Source organism: Ciona robusta, chromosome 14 (genome assembly GCF_009617815.1).
Source record: "Ciona robusta chromosome 14, ASM961781v2".
Taxonomy (NCBI): domain Eukaryota; kingdom Metazoa; phylum Chordata; class Ascidiacea; order Phlebobranchia; family Cionidae; genus Ciona; species Ciona robusta.
Window position 1 is genome coordinate 5,480,194 of NC_143248.1, and position 14,607 is coordinate 5,494,800.

A 14,607-nucleotide genomic window follows, 5' to 3' on the forward strand; every position below is an offset into this window, starting at 1 on the left:
GCAAAGGTGCGCTGTTGAAATGTCTTTCCAAAAGCGGTTATTTTATTGAATTAAAAGTTCACTTGCGTGTTTGGCTAATCGATACTTAGGCAGGCGCGGTTCCTGAGGGAATGAAAATCAGGAAGACAAATTCAAAGTCCAGATCGATTGGAAAACTATATTGACAAAATGTCGTTCAACCTGTCTTGGGCGTCCCCCAAACACAGAATACAAATAAGATAAATCAGTTGTTTCGATTTCGGGAACAAATAAATGTTTACGCCTTTTAACATGTTAGATTAAACTTCCTACATAGTTGGGTGGGGGGAGATGGGACATCTTTAGCACATATAGTATAGGGTGGGGTAGGATGGGATATTTCTTTCATCTTTATTTTCTCGTTTATTTGGTATAGTAAACAAAAAAAATTAAAGAAATATAAAAACATATTTTTACGACTCCCGTAGACCGTTGGTAATTGTTTAAAACATGATCAGGATATTTATATATTATGTGTTGAAGGTGTCCCATCTTCCCCCTTCCCACTATATTATCCAAATAAATATCCTGATCGTGTTTTAAACAATTATCAACGGTCTATAGGAGTTGTGAGAATACGGTTTTTTAATTTTTTGGATGTTCTTTGTTTACTACCAAATGGGACGAGAAAATAGAATGAAAAAGTGTCCCATCTTCCCCCACCCTACTAGGCTATATGTTAAACTTTTAAAGAGGAGTATTTTAAAAGAAAAGCAGTGTTATCATTTGGATCAAGTTGTCATAATATATACCACTTATTCACTTATGCTCACTTGTTTTAATGCATGTTTTGTGTTACATTCTAAATAGTCCCATCTTTCCCCACCCTACTATATGTTAAACTTTTGTTACGAGTTTATATTCACGGTGAAATATAACTTGTAAAATAATGGTCGTTGTAGAAGCGCTTATATAGTTAAGAAATTCCACTTCGTATATAAGTTAAAAATTATTGCACGACATGTAATTATAGACTTGGGATTTATTCCAGAGTTGACTCATTTTCCCAACACGTTATATTTGTATATTCTATTGTGTATGTATTCCGTTATTTTCGTGGCACGCCATGGGACTGGGGATTTAGGCCAAAGCTGGTCCATTACCTCGAGGGTAAAAAAACACCATTGTTATTATAAGATAACCATGGGCATTTGAACAAAGTGTAGCAAAATTACGGGAGAGCGTATACATCATGGGCATTTGAACAAAGTGTAGCAAAATTACGGGAGGGCGTATACATCATGGGCATTTGAACAAAGTGTAGCAAAATTATGGGAGAGCGTATACATCATGGGCATTTGAACAAAGTGTAGCAAAATTATGGGAGAGCGTATACATCTCTTTTCACACGACATTGACAGTAAATGGTAGCTATATACACCGTTTACTATGCAGTAGAAGCACCTCTGTTTCCCACACTTAACATAAATATTAATAACTTTAGTTGCGACATTTATACGAGGTGCTTAACACAGATCACTGACCAATCACCGACATCATGTTTGTTACGTCGGCTTCACACTTGTATATTTTCCCACGGTTATACGTACTCAATATTTATGACTTTCCCCATTCCTTTAAAGGTCATAAAATCAAATATTTAAAGCAGTGGGCAAACATATGATGTCTTAGGGTGTAAATATAAGTCTGAAACCACCGCAAAAAATGAACTAACATCATATATACATTCTATATAGTCAATAACTCTATATTATAGACTGTATTAATAAACTGTACGCAAAAATAAACCAGGAATATAGAGACCATCAATGTAACAACTGTTTGGAGTAATGGGCCAACACTGGTCTAAATCCCAGGTCCCATGACGTGCCTCTGTAGGACCTCACCCATATAGAATTGAATGTGTATATACAATGTCGGGGTAATGGACCAACTCTGGCCTAAATCCCAGGTCCCATGCCGTGCCTCACTGTAGGACCTCACCCATATAGAATAGAATGGGCATATACATTGTTGGGGTAATGAGCCAACTCTGGCCTTATTCCCAGGTCCCATGACGTGTCTCTGTAGGACCTCACCCATATACAATTGAATGTGCATATACAATGTTGGGGTAATGAGCCAATTCCTCTCGTACGCATTAAAAAGTAACTGAATATAATTTTGCTTCCAAATAAAAAAATTAACCTTTTAAGTCCATGAAACAGAACACCCATGTTTTGCAACCGTATCCTCAGCACGACTTTCATAGACCGTTGTTAATTGTTTAAAACACGATCAGGATATTTGGATATTTTGTGCTAAATGTGTCCCATCTTCCCCTACCCCCCTACTATATAATCTATACCAATACGACTACCAATGTTCCCAGTACTGTGCGCAAATTAATTCAGTTGTTCCACTGTATCCATCTCAACACTCAGTTGATTTTACAACCGTAGATATTAATCACGCCGCAGATTTTTATCTGACGTTGTTGGGATTCGCTCTCATGTTCGGAAGTGCTCGTTTCGGATTGACTGGCTTAAACTGAAGCCAACCTTGCTTGGTGGTTTGCTTACACAAGGTGTTTTTAATTTTTGTTTCAAATAAAATATATTAAGGGGCTGGGGGGGTAATAAGACACTCGCTTAAGTAATTTATTGACTTTCGTGTATAACGAATATCAGAATATTAATATTACATTATAAATGATATAGAACTCGTATTGTTGGATAATTCTTGTTACTTTTATATATATAACGTCTCACCCCACTCTACTTGATCCTTAGTACGCCATTAGTTGGACTCGGTTTTGTTTGCTGCGTATTTGGTCGCGCATGATGTTGTATGGTGGTAGTCATTATATTGGCATAGTAGGGCGGTTGGGGTTTCATTAAAGTACTGGGGGGTAAGATGGGATACCGTTGCCACATAATATCCCATATTTCCTAATCGTGTTTTAACAATTTACAACGTTGTTTTAGAGTCGTAAGGATACGGTTATGTAATTTTGTAAATATTCTTTGTATAATACCAAATGGGAAGATAAAGCGGAATAAAAAATGAAATTCTGTAAATGAGTTATCGCCGTGTGTTTCGCAGCACTTTGTGTAATGGCAGTTGTGACATCAGCGTAGTTAACATGGTTATGGTTTTTATCATGGAGAATTTGCGCAAGTCCCAACGGTTTAATTGCGGCGTTCCATCAGCGACTCGTAAACGTGCTTTGGCATAAATCAATATTTCATGAAAGCTTGTTTGCTGCTAATTTTCTGCGCTCACTTGCACATTACTCATGTCAACATGCGCCGTTCCACCAACAGCAGAATCCCCAGTAATTTTATACACTTGCGACTTATGGGGTGTTTTAATTACCTAAACGTGGTGATTGATTGGGGCCTAACACCACTGCCAAAACATGAAGTCTGTTAAGAAATTTAAATTATTAAAACATTCGTCTTTGAAAGCAAAGTCTGCCAATTTCACGCAGACAACCAGGCGGCTGTTACATTCCAAATAACTTTGCAACCTTTAATCTTATATATTGCTACGTTTTTACTTGCTCTGACGACGATACACAGGTTAAACATATGGTAGGGTGGGGAAAGATAGGACACCTTTGGCACATAATATCCAAATAACCTGATCGTGTTTTAAACATTTAACAACGGTTTATGGGAGTCGTGAGGATACGGTTTTATAATTTTTTAAATGTTCTTTGTTTACTACTAAATTGGACAAAAAAATAAATTGAAACGATGCTCCGTCTTCTTCCCACCCTACTATATTATAGTTTAAAACCACACCGGTGGCGAGCTGTTCTTTTCGATCGAGTTTTAACTTTATTTTCGCAACAAAACGTATATTTTGAAGTAATTTGTAACCGCATTGCTATCGAGTTGCCCCCCCCCCTGTGATTTATATTTTGTACAAACTAAATTACGAAAATAAACCAGAGATTCGGGCAGCTGATGACGAGCGTGGCAACCGAAGGAGAATTTCTTGATGATAAACAGTTGCAACTATTATTAAAAAATATCTCTTTTACCCAAAAGTGGCAAATAAACTGTACGTGACCTCTAATATTTTACACGAACATATATTTGTGTGGGGTCTTCTAGACGTAGCAATATATTGGTCCACGTATAAACCAATAGAGGCCAGATAAAATACGGATATAACTCATATATTAATTGATTATACAGCGCATACATCCCCAAGGAATAGCATTGTAATCGATAAAATATAAGTTGCAAAGTTGTTACTTGCTTTATCCTGGCATGCACGGGTATTCAAGTAATATAGTCGTTATAACACCGTTGTTATTCCTCATACACCTCGTGCCCGCTTACAAGCTACCACATATGTAACTTATTTATCCTCGCGTGACGGGGCAACGACAGTCGTTATAACATGGGTGTTCTGTTTCATACACCTCGAAATATACGCTCAAACGTAAATGGTATAACGCTGTTTTAGAAACAAGCATAAGCCTATGAGACACTGGACTTTATAATCTGCGTGTTACTCTGTAGTTTATTGTAACAATATTTATTTTTTGGCAAATTTTACTATAGTATGAAGTCACGGCCATATCTTTATAAAAGATCGTGTTCCCCGACCGTTATACGACGCCTAAATATACCCATAGCAATCGCATTACTGATGGCAATTAAAGCATCCATGAATTTGGCAGCAAGATGTCTTCAATTATTTATAATGTTGTCCAGTGAACTCGCGGGCGGTTGGTGGTTCGTTGTCACGTGATTTTACACGTCCATGACGTCACTTTGGTTCATCTTTTCGAATATGGTAACGAATATCGAATTATTTAAACCGGCGAAAAGACAAACGACATAAATTCGTTTGGGAGAATAAATAAGTTACATCCACACATTCCCAGTCGCTTTTTGTTTGCTGTTTTAACGTTAATGGAGTTTGTAGATGAGAAACTAAAGTCAATTAATTTGATCTATTGTTGCAAAATGTACGTTCGTGTTTTGTATATTACCGCATTTGCCCAAACATTTCGCTTCTTGTAATTTTAATAGCGTTTTGTATAAGATACTAACATACAAATACAACAGTTATGCACCAAAACACGCGTATAACACTCAAACAGCAATAAATAGCAATTATATAACAAATGTATATTTACTACATATAAGCGGAAGAGGAAATGTTAAAATTTAAAACTCGGTACTTCCGAATCGTGGTTACATATATACGTGAAGCAAATCCGCAAGGTGGGGCTATAGAGTGATAACTTTCCCAATGCTGACTTATGCACTATATAAGATTAGATACGTAGTCGAGTGAGATTAGAATACGATTAGTTTAACACGTAGCACCATTAAATTAAAAGGGCAGAGATTTAATGCGATGGTTTCGTCCGTGTAATTTGACTTTGTCTGTTTTAATCGAATGTTATTGCATCCTATTCAAGTGTAATTGTGCTGTTGTGTTGTTAGCGTTAGGTATTGTTTAAACTGCATTGAAACGATGTAACGGCGGTCAAAGACGAACAAATATTTGCTTTCATGGGAAAATTTGGTGGAATAAAACCAGCAAAATATGACAACCGTAGCAGCTACGTGTGAAGTCCAAACGAACGAATTACATGACGATTCCAGCTCTTCAGAAACGAATAGTTTGGATAGTATAAATGGAAGTCTAAACCATACGACTAACTGTACAAATGATGCGGCGTATATCGCAATGGAAAAGGAATTAGACAAAACGAAACAGGTTGGGCTATATGTAATACGTTTATAATGAGTGTGTAATTTTACTACTGTGTACTTAGCTTGTTAGTTATATTTGCTATTGCGTTAAAATGTATTTACTCCTTTATTAAGCCAATAAAGATACTGTGGTTACATTTTAGCGTGAAATAAGTGACCAAAATGGCATTTTTGAGGCTTAATGCCGCTATCATTATTAGACAGAACACCCATGCTATTAATACTGTGGTTCCCCGCCATGCGAGGAGAAATAAGTTAAATACATGGTAACTTGTAAGCGGGCACAAGATGTATAAAACAGAACACCGGTGTAATAAAAAATGTTTTCCTACCTCGTAACGACAAGTAAGTTACATTTTTTTGTTTAATTTCCATTCTGTATGCAGGACCTTGAGAAGAAGAATGCTGAATGTGAGAACTTACAATCAATTCGAAGTAAAGTCGAGAACGAACTTGAAGATCTAACAGCGAGTTTATTTGAAGAAGCGAACAAGATGGTTTATGAAGCAAATATGACGAGACATAAAGCTGAAAAGAAACTAGCTGAGGCAGAAGGAATGGTTCGTAAATCATGAAACTGCGTTGTTTTGTAACTGACTAAGTTTCCAGGCAACGATATATAACTAAACTGTTTGTCAGCGTAAACCAAATATAGATAACCAATGAATATGAATGAATGAATGAATGAAACTTACTTTATCCTCGCGTGGCCGAAAACGACAGTCTTTATAACATGGGTTTAACACCTCGTATGGGTTTAACACCTCGTGTGGAGTTACCAAGTATGTTACTTTGTGGGTGATTATATATAAAAAGATTTTAGATAATTTGGGACTAGTATCTTTTGGAAAATATCCAAGGTTACTAAGTGTTAACACCTCACTAATAAACCATTTACGCCTCTCTGAAGTAATTGATAAATTAAAACTGCAGAACTAAATTGCTGGTTATGATCTTCTAACCTGCAATTAACATTTAAATGGTGCAAACTTGCATAAGTGTCACTTTAAGACTTTCTGCCAGTAAACAGTTTTCTCTTACAAAATTGTCGACAAATATTGTTTTTATTTAATAAAATAACTAATAGGTTAAAACACAAAAATGTTACCTAACTTAAACTGTATATAAACTTTCCAAAGTATTGATACAGCCATTCTCATTACTTCATTATACCAAACTTACTATCTGTGTATCTTATTTCAACTAAGTTTAAAGACATATCTTTTAATTAAACTTTCTAAAAATAACTAAATAAAAACAGATTTTTAACTGTTTTTTACAACTTATCTAATTCTAATACACAGATAACACGGCTAATTCACATATTCACATGCATAGTAATAGTATGGGTAAGCTTGTGTAAAGGTTTAATAATGCTTGTTGAAAGTACTGGAACATAATATACTATCCACACAAAATCAATAAGATTTAGAATTTATGATTACTGAGCTGTCAAAATCGTAATCAAAATTATTCATATTTACGCTAGACTTACTGTGTGTCTAATTGTTCCATTCTATAAAATCATTAGTTCATTTGGTTGTATTATCTGACACTGTATAGTAGTATTCTATACGGGTGAGGAGTGAGGTCCTACAAGCATACTATGGGACCTGAGATTTAAACCAGAGTTGCCCATTACCCCAATATTGTATATGCACATTCTATTCTATACGGGTGAGGTTCTACAGTACATGCCATGGGACCTCAGTTTTAGGCCAGAATTGGCTCATCACCCCAGACCCTAACACCTGAAATAATTTTCTGTTAAATCCCTATACCCACAAACATGTATTTAATTTTGTTAACTTTATATTTTTACACCCCTTTAATATCTTGGGGAATTGCAGACAAAACGCTTGCCAAAGAAATTAATTTTTGCAGGAATAAGCTATAGTAACAACAACAAAATACGTTTACCATCCAGATTGAAGCGTTAAGGTTGGAAGTTGATGCATTGAAGTCCCTTGTACTTACTTCAACACCAAGCAACCCTAACCCAACATCCCATCCACAGTTGATTAAGAAAAAGAACGGTAATTTATCATTTAATTTTCAATTGTCAAATTCTTACTTAATTTTTTTATTAGTTATAAATTAACATATTATCAATTAATTAATAATTAAGCCAGTTAATTAAGAAGAAGGGTAATTTCAGAGTACTGTTTTTTTAACCATTTACTTTATTATACCATGGAAAAATTATTTATGTATATTAATAAAAATTCTGTTTTTTTTCGTTTATTTTTTAATTAAATTTCTTTTATTTTTCCTTGTAGTTTTTTAATAAAAATTGTTATTTTTCACTTTATTTTTCATTAAAAGTTATTTTTCACTTTATTTTTTATTAAAAGTTTTTGTTTGTTTTTTTTTAGTTTTTTTTTTCATTTTTTTTAAGTTAAAATCCCAATGTTCCAGCTTCACCGATTCGAAATCTTAAACTTCCGAAAAGTTGGAGCAAAGATAAGTTGATTCAACCTCAGTTGGAAGTCCCAAAGTTGGACGAGGAAATCCATTTAAAGGTTGATGATCAAGTAAAAGTTGAGGTGACAATTGTCTCAATATTCAAATTATTAAATTTATGTAGATTTTATTTCATTTTATTTATTTTGAGTATGGGTTCTATAACGAGGTGGATTCAGATTAACATCAGAGCTAATCCGAAACTTCCATTAACTCACGGCAACAATTAAGGATTCTTTTCTATATAGGTAAAGTTTTCACAAAAAATTTACAAAAAATCCTGTGATATAAATTGGAGTTGGCCCATTACCCCAACATTGTATATGCACATTCCATTCTATATTGGTGAGGTTCTACAGTGAGGTATGCCATAGGACCTGGGATTTAGACCAGAGTTGGCCCATTACCCCAACATTGTATATGCACATTCTATTTTATATGGGTGAGGTCCTACAGTGAGGTATGCCATGGGACCTGGGATTTAGACCAGAGTTGGCCCATTACCCCAACATTGTATATGCACATTCTATTCTATATTGGTGAAGTCCTTTTTATATATATATTCTTAATTTCTTATAGCCATTTCTTATATTACAACAACTTTTTACTCTACATTTCAGGTTGACCCAACGTTACAAGCCGAGTTATCTATGTGGCTTGCAGCAAACTTATCGAGTAGAGAAACATGTGGGTGTGACACTACATTATTATATTGTGTGGATCAGTGTGTGGCTATTGCACAATCATTGTTTCTAAAGCGAGTGTCACGTGAAGATATTCAACCTTGTTTGGATTTCGACAACGTAGACCTCGCAGTGAAAGTATCTAAGTGTATTCATACCAACTCGCTGTCAGTGGAAGAAATGCCAACGTCGGAAGTTTCAAGGTAAAAATGTTGAACAGATATTCAAATAATTCTCCAAACCAGTGTGTTTTAATCTCACAACATATTTAGATCTTCTGGATAAGTTTGATACATTACAGAACTACAACTATTTCACAAAACACTTAATAGTTCGGGTGTCATTAAAACGTCAATGCACGATATGCATATAAGAATTGTGCAGCAATAATCTAATAATCTAACTTTGTAAAATCAAAACCTAATTTAATTCTCTGGATTTGTTTGCGTCACAAAACTTTATATAAAACTCCTAAATTATTATTAGTTAGCACCAATATATGCATATAGTGTGTATTAGATGACACTCAAATTATCAAGTGTTGTCGTTTTGTAATGTTTCAAACTTATCCAGAGGAACTAAATGTGTTGTATGATTAAAACACACTGTAATTTACAAATCTACATCATATGACGATATAATGGATATATAAATTATTATTAATTGGGAAAAATTTCGCTGATTGCGTCTGCTCTACCACCAGCCTACCAGGTTAAAAGAACCATAAAAAAGCTTAAAACTAGACAAGGTGTCAAAAGTGCAGACACCGAGTTATAATTAGTTCGTTGTCTGTTATGTCTACCACGTATTTAGGTATTGCCAGCTGTATATGACGCAATAATTATGTTTGTATGTAAACAAGTCTGCATGATGAGACATTTATTGTTGTGTATATTGTTACATGTATATATAAGCTATGCAGAAAATTGTTAGCCATACATATAAAAAGTTGAATAAAAATCAGCGGTCACTAATGGGTTATCCATATTGTCGGTTTTACTAAAAAATATTTACCTACAGTAACTTGTTAAGGGTATGGGTTGTATGAAACGGAACACCTGTGCTATAACGACTGTCGTTTTCCTGGTGTGTGAGAATAACCAAGTTGCATTCATTCATTTATTAATAAATAAAATATTCACCCACAAAGTTACATATTTGGTAACTAATAAGCAGGCATGAGTTGTATGAAACGGAATACACTTTTTATAACGACTGTCGTGGCCTTGCTGCGTGAGAAAACCCAAGTTGCAATCACAAATTTATTCATTCTATAATATTTGCACACCCCCACCAAGATAAAACGTGTATAAATATTTCTACAATGCTAGTCATTATGACATCACACTGACTCATTCTTAGTACTTTGTTTCCTGTGAATCGATTGATGGATGGTTTGACGTCATGAAAACAATGATTGGAAATTAAATCGTGCTCACGCAACAGTCATTATTCTATCATGCATGGGAACCCCAGATTGATTGAATGATATTTAACTAATAAATTTAAATATAGGCCAGTAATGGTTACTGCTGTAATGTTATAACTTTACGTTCTAGTTACTTTTTATGGTTACTACTATATAATCGAGGTTAGGGTAATGGGCCAATTCTGCCGAAAATCACATATTTTATTAAGGTGCCTCGCTGTAGGACCTCACCCATATAGAACAGAACGTGCATATACAATGTTGGGGTAATGGCCAACTCTGGTCTAAATCCCAGGTCCCATGGCATGCCTCACTGTAGGGCCTCACCCATATAGAATAGAATGTGCATATACAATGTTGGGGTAATGGACCAACTCTGGTCTAAATCCAAGGTTCCATGACATGCCTCACTGTAGGACCTCACTCATATAGAATTGAATGTGCATATACAATGTTGGAGTAATTGGCCCACTCTGGCTTAATCTTGTGTTTATATTTCCTTTGGAATTTTCCCTCCCCACCATTTGTATTTATTTCCTTTTCCTAAAATCTCCCAAATTACAAGTTGACCTCAATAATGGCTTGTATTGCTTCCACAGGAAATGCTCTCTCACCCAATCTACCACAATATGTTCCCATAGACTGAAGTTGGGAGACTCCAGTACCTGGTACTCCGTGTCAAAGACCGCAAGAAATCGGGTAATTTCAATGTAGGCATAATGTGTATCAAAGTCCATGTTTTCTCCATGTTTCACCATTGGTTTGTCCAAATTTTCTCCTTGTTTTATCCATTTTTTACCCATGTTTTGTTTAATCTAAATTTAGTCCTAATTTTTATCCAAATTTTTATCTATGTTTTATCCATGTTTTATCAATGTTTTATTCAAATGTTTATCCTTGTTTTATCAATGTTTTATTTAAATTTTTACCCATGTTTATCTATGTTTTCATTCATGTTTTATCCATGTTTTACCAAAATTTTTATCGATGTTTTATCAAAATGTTTTATCAAAATTTTTGTCCATGTTTTATCCGTATTTTACCCATGTTTTATCCAAATTTTTATTAATTTTTTCCATGTTTTATCCAAATTTTTATCTATGTTTTTATCCATGTTTTGTTCAAATTTTTACCCATGTTTTACCCATGTTTTATCCATGTTTTATCCATGCTTTATCCATGTTTTATCTATGTTTTATCCATGTTTTATCCATGTTTTATTCATGTTTTATCCATATTTTTATCCATGTTTTATCCATGTTTTATCCATGTTTTATCCAGATTTTTATCCATGTTTTATCTATGTTTTATCCATGTTTTATCCATGTTTTATCCATGTTTTATCCATGTTTTATCCATGTTTTATCCATATTTTTATCAATGTTTTATCCATATTTTTATCCATGTTTTATCCATGTTTTATCCAAATTTTTATCAATGTTTTATCCAAATTTTTATCCATGTTTTATCCAAATTTTTATCAATGTTTTATCCATATTTTTATCCATGTTTTATCCATGTTTTATCCATGTTTTATCCATGTTTTATCCATGTTTTATCCATATTTTTATCAATGTTTTATCCATATTTTTATCCATGTTTTATCCATGTTTTATCCATGTTTTATCCATATTTTTATCAATGTTTTATCCAAATTTTTATCAATGTTTTATCCAAATTTTTATCCATGTTTTATCCATATTTTTATCCATGTTTTATTCATGTTTTATCCATATTTTTATCCATGTTTTATCCATGTTTTATCCATGTTTTATCCATATTTTTATCCATGTTTTATCCATGTTTTGTCCATGTTTTATCCATGTTTTATCCATATTTTTATCCATGCTTTATCCATATTTTTATCAATGTTTTATCCAAATTTTTATCAATGTTTTATCCAAATTTTTATCCATGTTTTATCCATATTTTTATCCATGTTTTATCCATGTTTTATCCATATTTTTATCCATGTTTTATCCATGTTTTGTCCATGTTTTATCCATGTTTTATCCATATTTTTATCCATGCTTTATCCATATTTTTATCAATGTTTTATCCAAATTTTTATCAATGTTTTTTCCAAATTTTTATCCATGTTTTATCTATGTTTTATCCATGTTTTATCCATGTTTTATCCATGTTTTATCCATGTTTTTATCCATGTTTTATCCAAATTTTTATCCATGTTTTATCCAAATTTTTATTAATGTTTTATTAAATTTTTATCCATGTTTCATCCAAATTTTTATCCATGTTTTGTTCAAATTTTAACCCATGTTTTATCAAATTTTTATCCATGTTTTATCCAAATTTTTATCAATGTTTTATCAAATTTTTATCCATGTTTTATCCAAATTTTTATCCATGTTTTATCCAAATTTTTATCAATGTTTTATCAAATTTTTATCCATGTTTTATCCAAATTTTTATCCATGTTTTGTTCAAATTTTAACCCATGTTTTATCAAATTTTATCCATGTTTTATCCAAATTTTTATCCATGTTTTGTTCAAATTTTAACCCATGTTTTATCCAAATTTTTATCAATGTTTTATCCAAATTTTTACCCATGTTTTATCCAAATTTTTTTAAATTTTTTATCAATGTTTTATCCAAATTTTTATCAATGTTTTATCCAAATTTTTATCAATGTTTTATCCAAATTTTTATCAATGTTTTATCCAAATTTTTACCCATGTTTTATCCATATTTTTATCAATGTTTTATCCAAATTTTTATCAGTGTTTTATCCAAATTTTTATCAATGTTTTATCCAAATTTTTACCCATGTTTCATCCATATTTTTATCAATGTTTTATCCAAATTTTTATCAATGTTTTATCCAAATTTTTATCAATGTTTTATCCAAATTTTTATCAATGTTTTTTCCAAATTTTATCCATGTTTTGTCCGGATTTTAACCCATGTTTTATCCATGTTTTTTTCAAATTTGTATCCATTTTTATCCATGTTTTATCCAAGTTTTTATCCTTGTTTTGTCCATATGTTGTTAGCTACAAACATGTTGTACTTGTTTTTTTCAATACCATTTTATCTTATTTAATATTTAATAATTGTATTTTATTTATAGATCACATCGGTTTGTGACTTCATGCAATATATTCGTTACATCAGACAGGGAATTGTAAAGCATACAGGTGATGTATTATATCTGGGTGTTGTGGTAATGGTCTACTCCTCTTGAAATAAATTCACATTCTTTAATTTATTGTAAACTTCAGAAAAGATATATTTTTGCGAGACATTTAAACTCAGATTGCAATCAATTGAATTGTTTTTTATCTGAATTAACTTGTAGTTCAATAATTTTGGTTCTACAAACCCAGGCTTGCTTGTTGTTAGTCACTATACTGCATTGTTTCGTCATCAATCACGCAGTTACATGAATGAACTTTATTGTTTAACCTACATTGCATTTATCATAGGAAGCCAAATATATGATGAAGTCATCAAGTTAAGGGTCAGAATGAACCACGCAAGACTTGGATATTCTGTTCAGTGAAATTTGATTTCGACATCACAAGACTAATACAATAGATGCAACAAAAACACAAGGATAACAGTTGCGATTATTTTTATAAAAATTGGTATTATTTTATAAACAAAAACACTTGTTTTTTCTTTTCTTGTTGTTTACATTTACATAAAGTGTTTGGACAGTTTGTTCTTAAAGCAGTATATTAATATGTTTGTTTGCTATAAAGTATTAGCAAAGTTTATTTATTTTCTTACTGAGAGATTAGTATTTCGTTAGTACTTCTGCTTTTCTGAGATACGCAAGTTATTTTTTTGCAAATATGATGTAGCAATCGTTCCAATCATAAGTGGCTGCTGGTTTGTAATGTTAAGAACAATGGTTCACACACAATGTACTTCCCATACAGTGTTATATGTTTATGTCTTCTTACACACAAGTGCCTTCATAATTGCCTGTTCCTTTGAGCCATAACGCATTACTTTTTAATGGATATAATTCGGTGAGGGAAGATGGGACAACTTTTTATTCTATTTTATTGTCCTTTTTGGTAGTAAACAAAAAAATCAAAGAATTATAAAAACATATTCTCACGACTCCTGTAAATCGTTGTTGATTGTTTAAAACCTGGTCAAGATATTTGGATATTATTCGATAAAGTTGACCCATCTCCCCCACCCCATATACTTTGGTGGACCATCACAACTGTGTATGCAAAACACTTTGCTGAGAAGGTTTAAATACAAATGATATGCCAATTAAAAGTGACACATCCTGTGTATAAGTATGAGGTTCCATAGCAAGCCATGATGGAAGATCATACATACAC

The 14,607-nt window shown here is 32.8% G+C and overlaps 1 protein-coding gene across 2 annotated transcripts; it reads left to right on the forward strand.

The window, feature by feature from the left end:
• Nucleotides 1-5,400: 5,400 nt before the first annotated feature.
• LOC149725346 (guanine nucleotide exchange factor for Rab-3A-like) lies at nucleotides 5,401-13,879 on the forward strand. Of its 2 annotated transcripts, XM_089892737.1 has the most exons (8): nucleotides 5,401-5,709; nucleotides 6,092-6,265; nucleotides 7,633-7,741; nucleotides 8,124-8,251; nucleotides 8,789-9,054; nucleotides 10,880-10,979; nucleotides 13,374-13,440; nucleotides 13,729-13,879. In XM_089892737.1, the coding sequence occupies exons 1-8, from the start codon at nucleotides 5,536-5,538 to the stop codon at nucleotides 13,803-13,805; spliced, it is 1,095 nt and encodes a 364-aa protein (XP_089748863.1). In that variant the 5' UTR covers nucleotides 5,401-5,535; the 3' UTR covers nucleotides 13,806-13,879. The 2 variants fall into 2 exon arrangements, with proteins under 2 accessions (XP_089748863.1, XP_089748864.1); XM_089892738.1 differs by lacking the exons at nucleotides 10,880-10,979; nucleotides 13,374-13,440; nucleotides 13,729-13,879 and adding an exon at nucleotides 10,214-10,348.
• The last annotated feature ends 728 nt before the right edge of the window (nucleotides 13,880-14,607 follow it).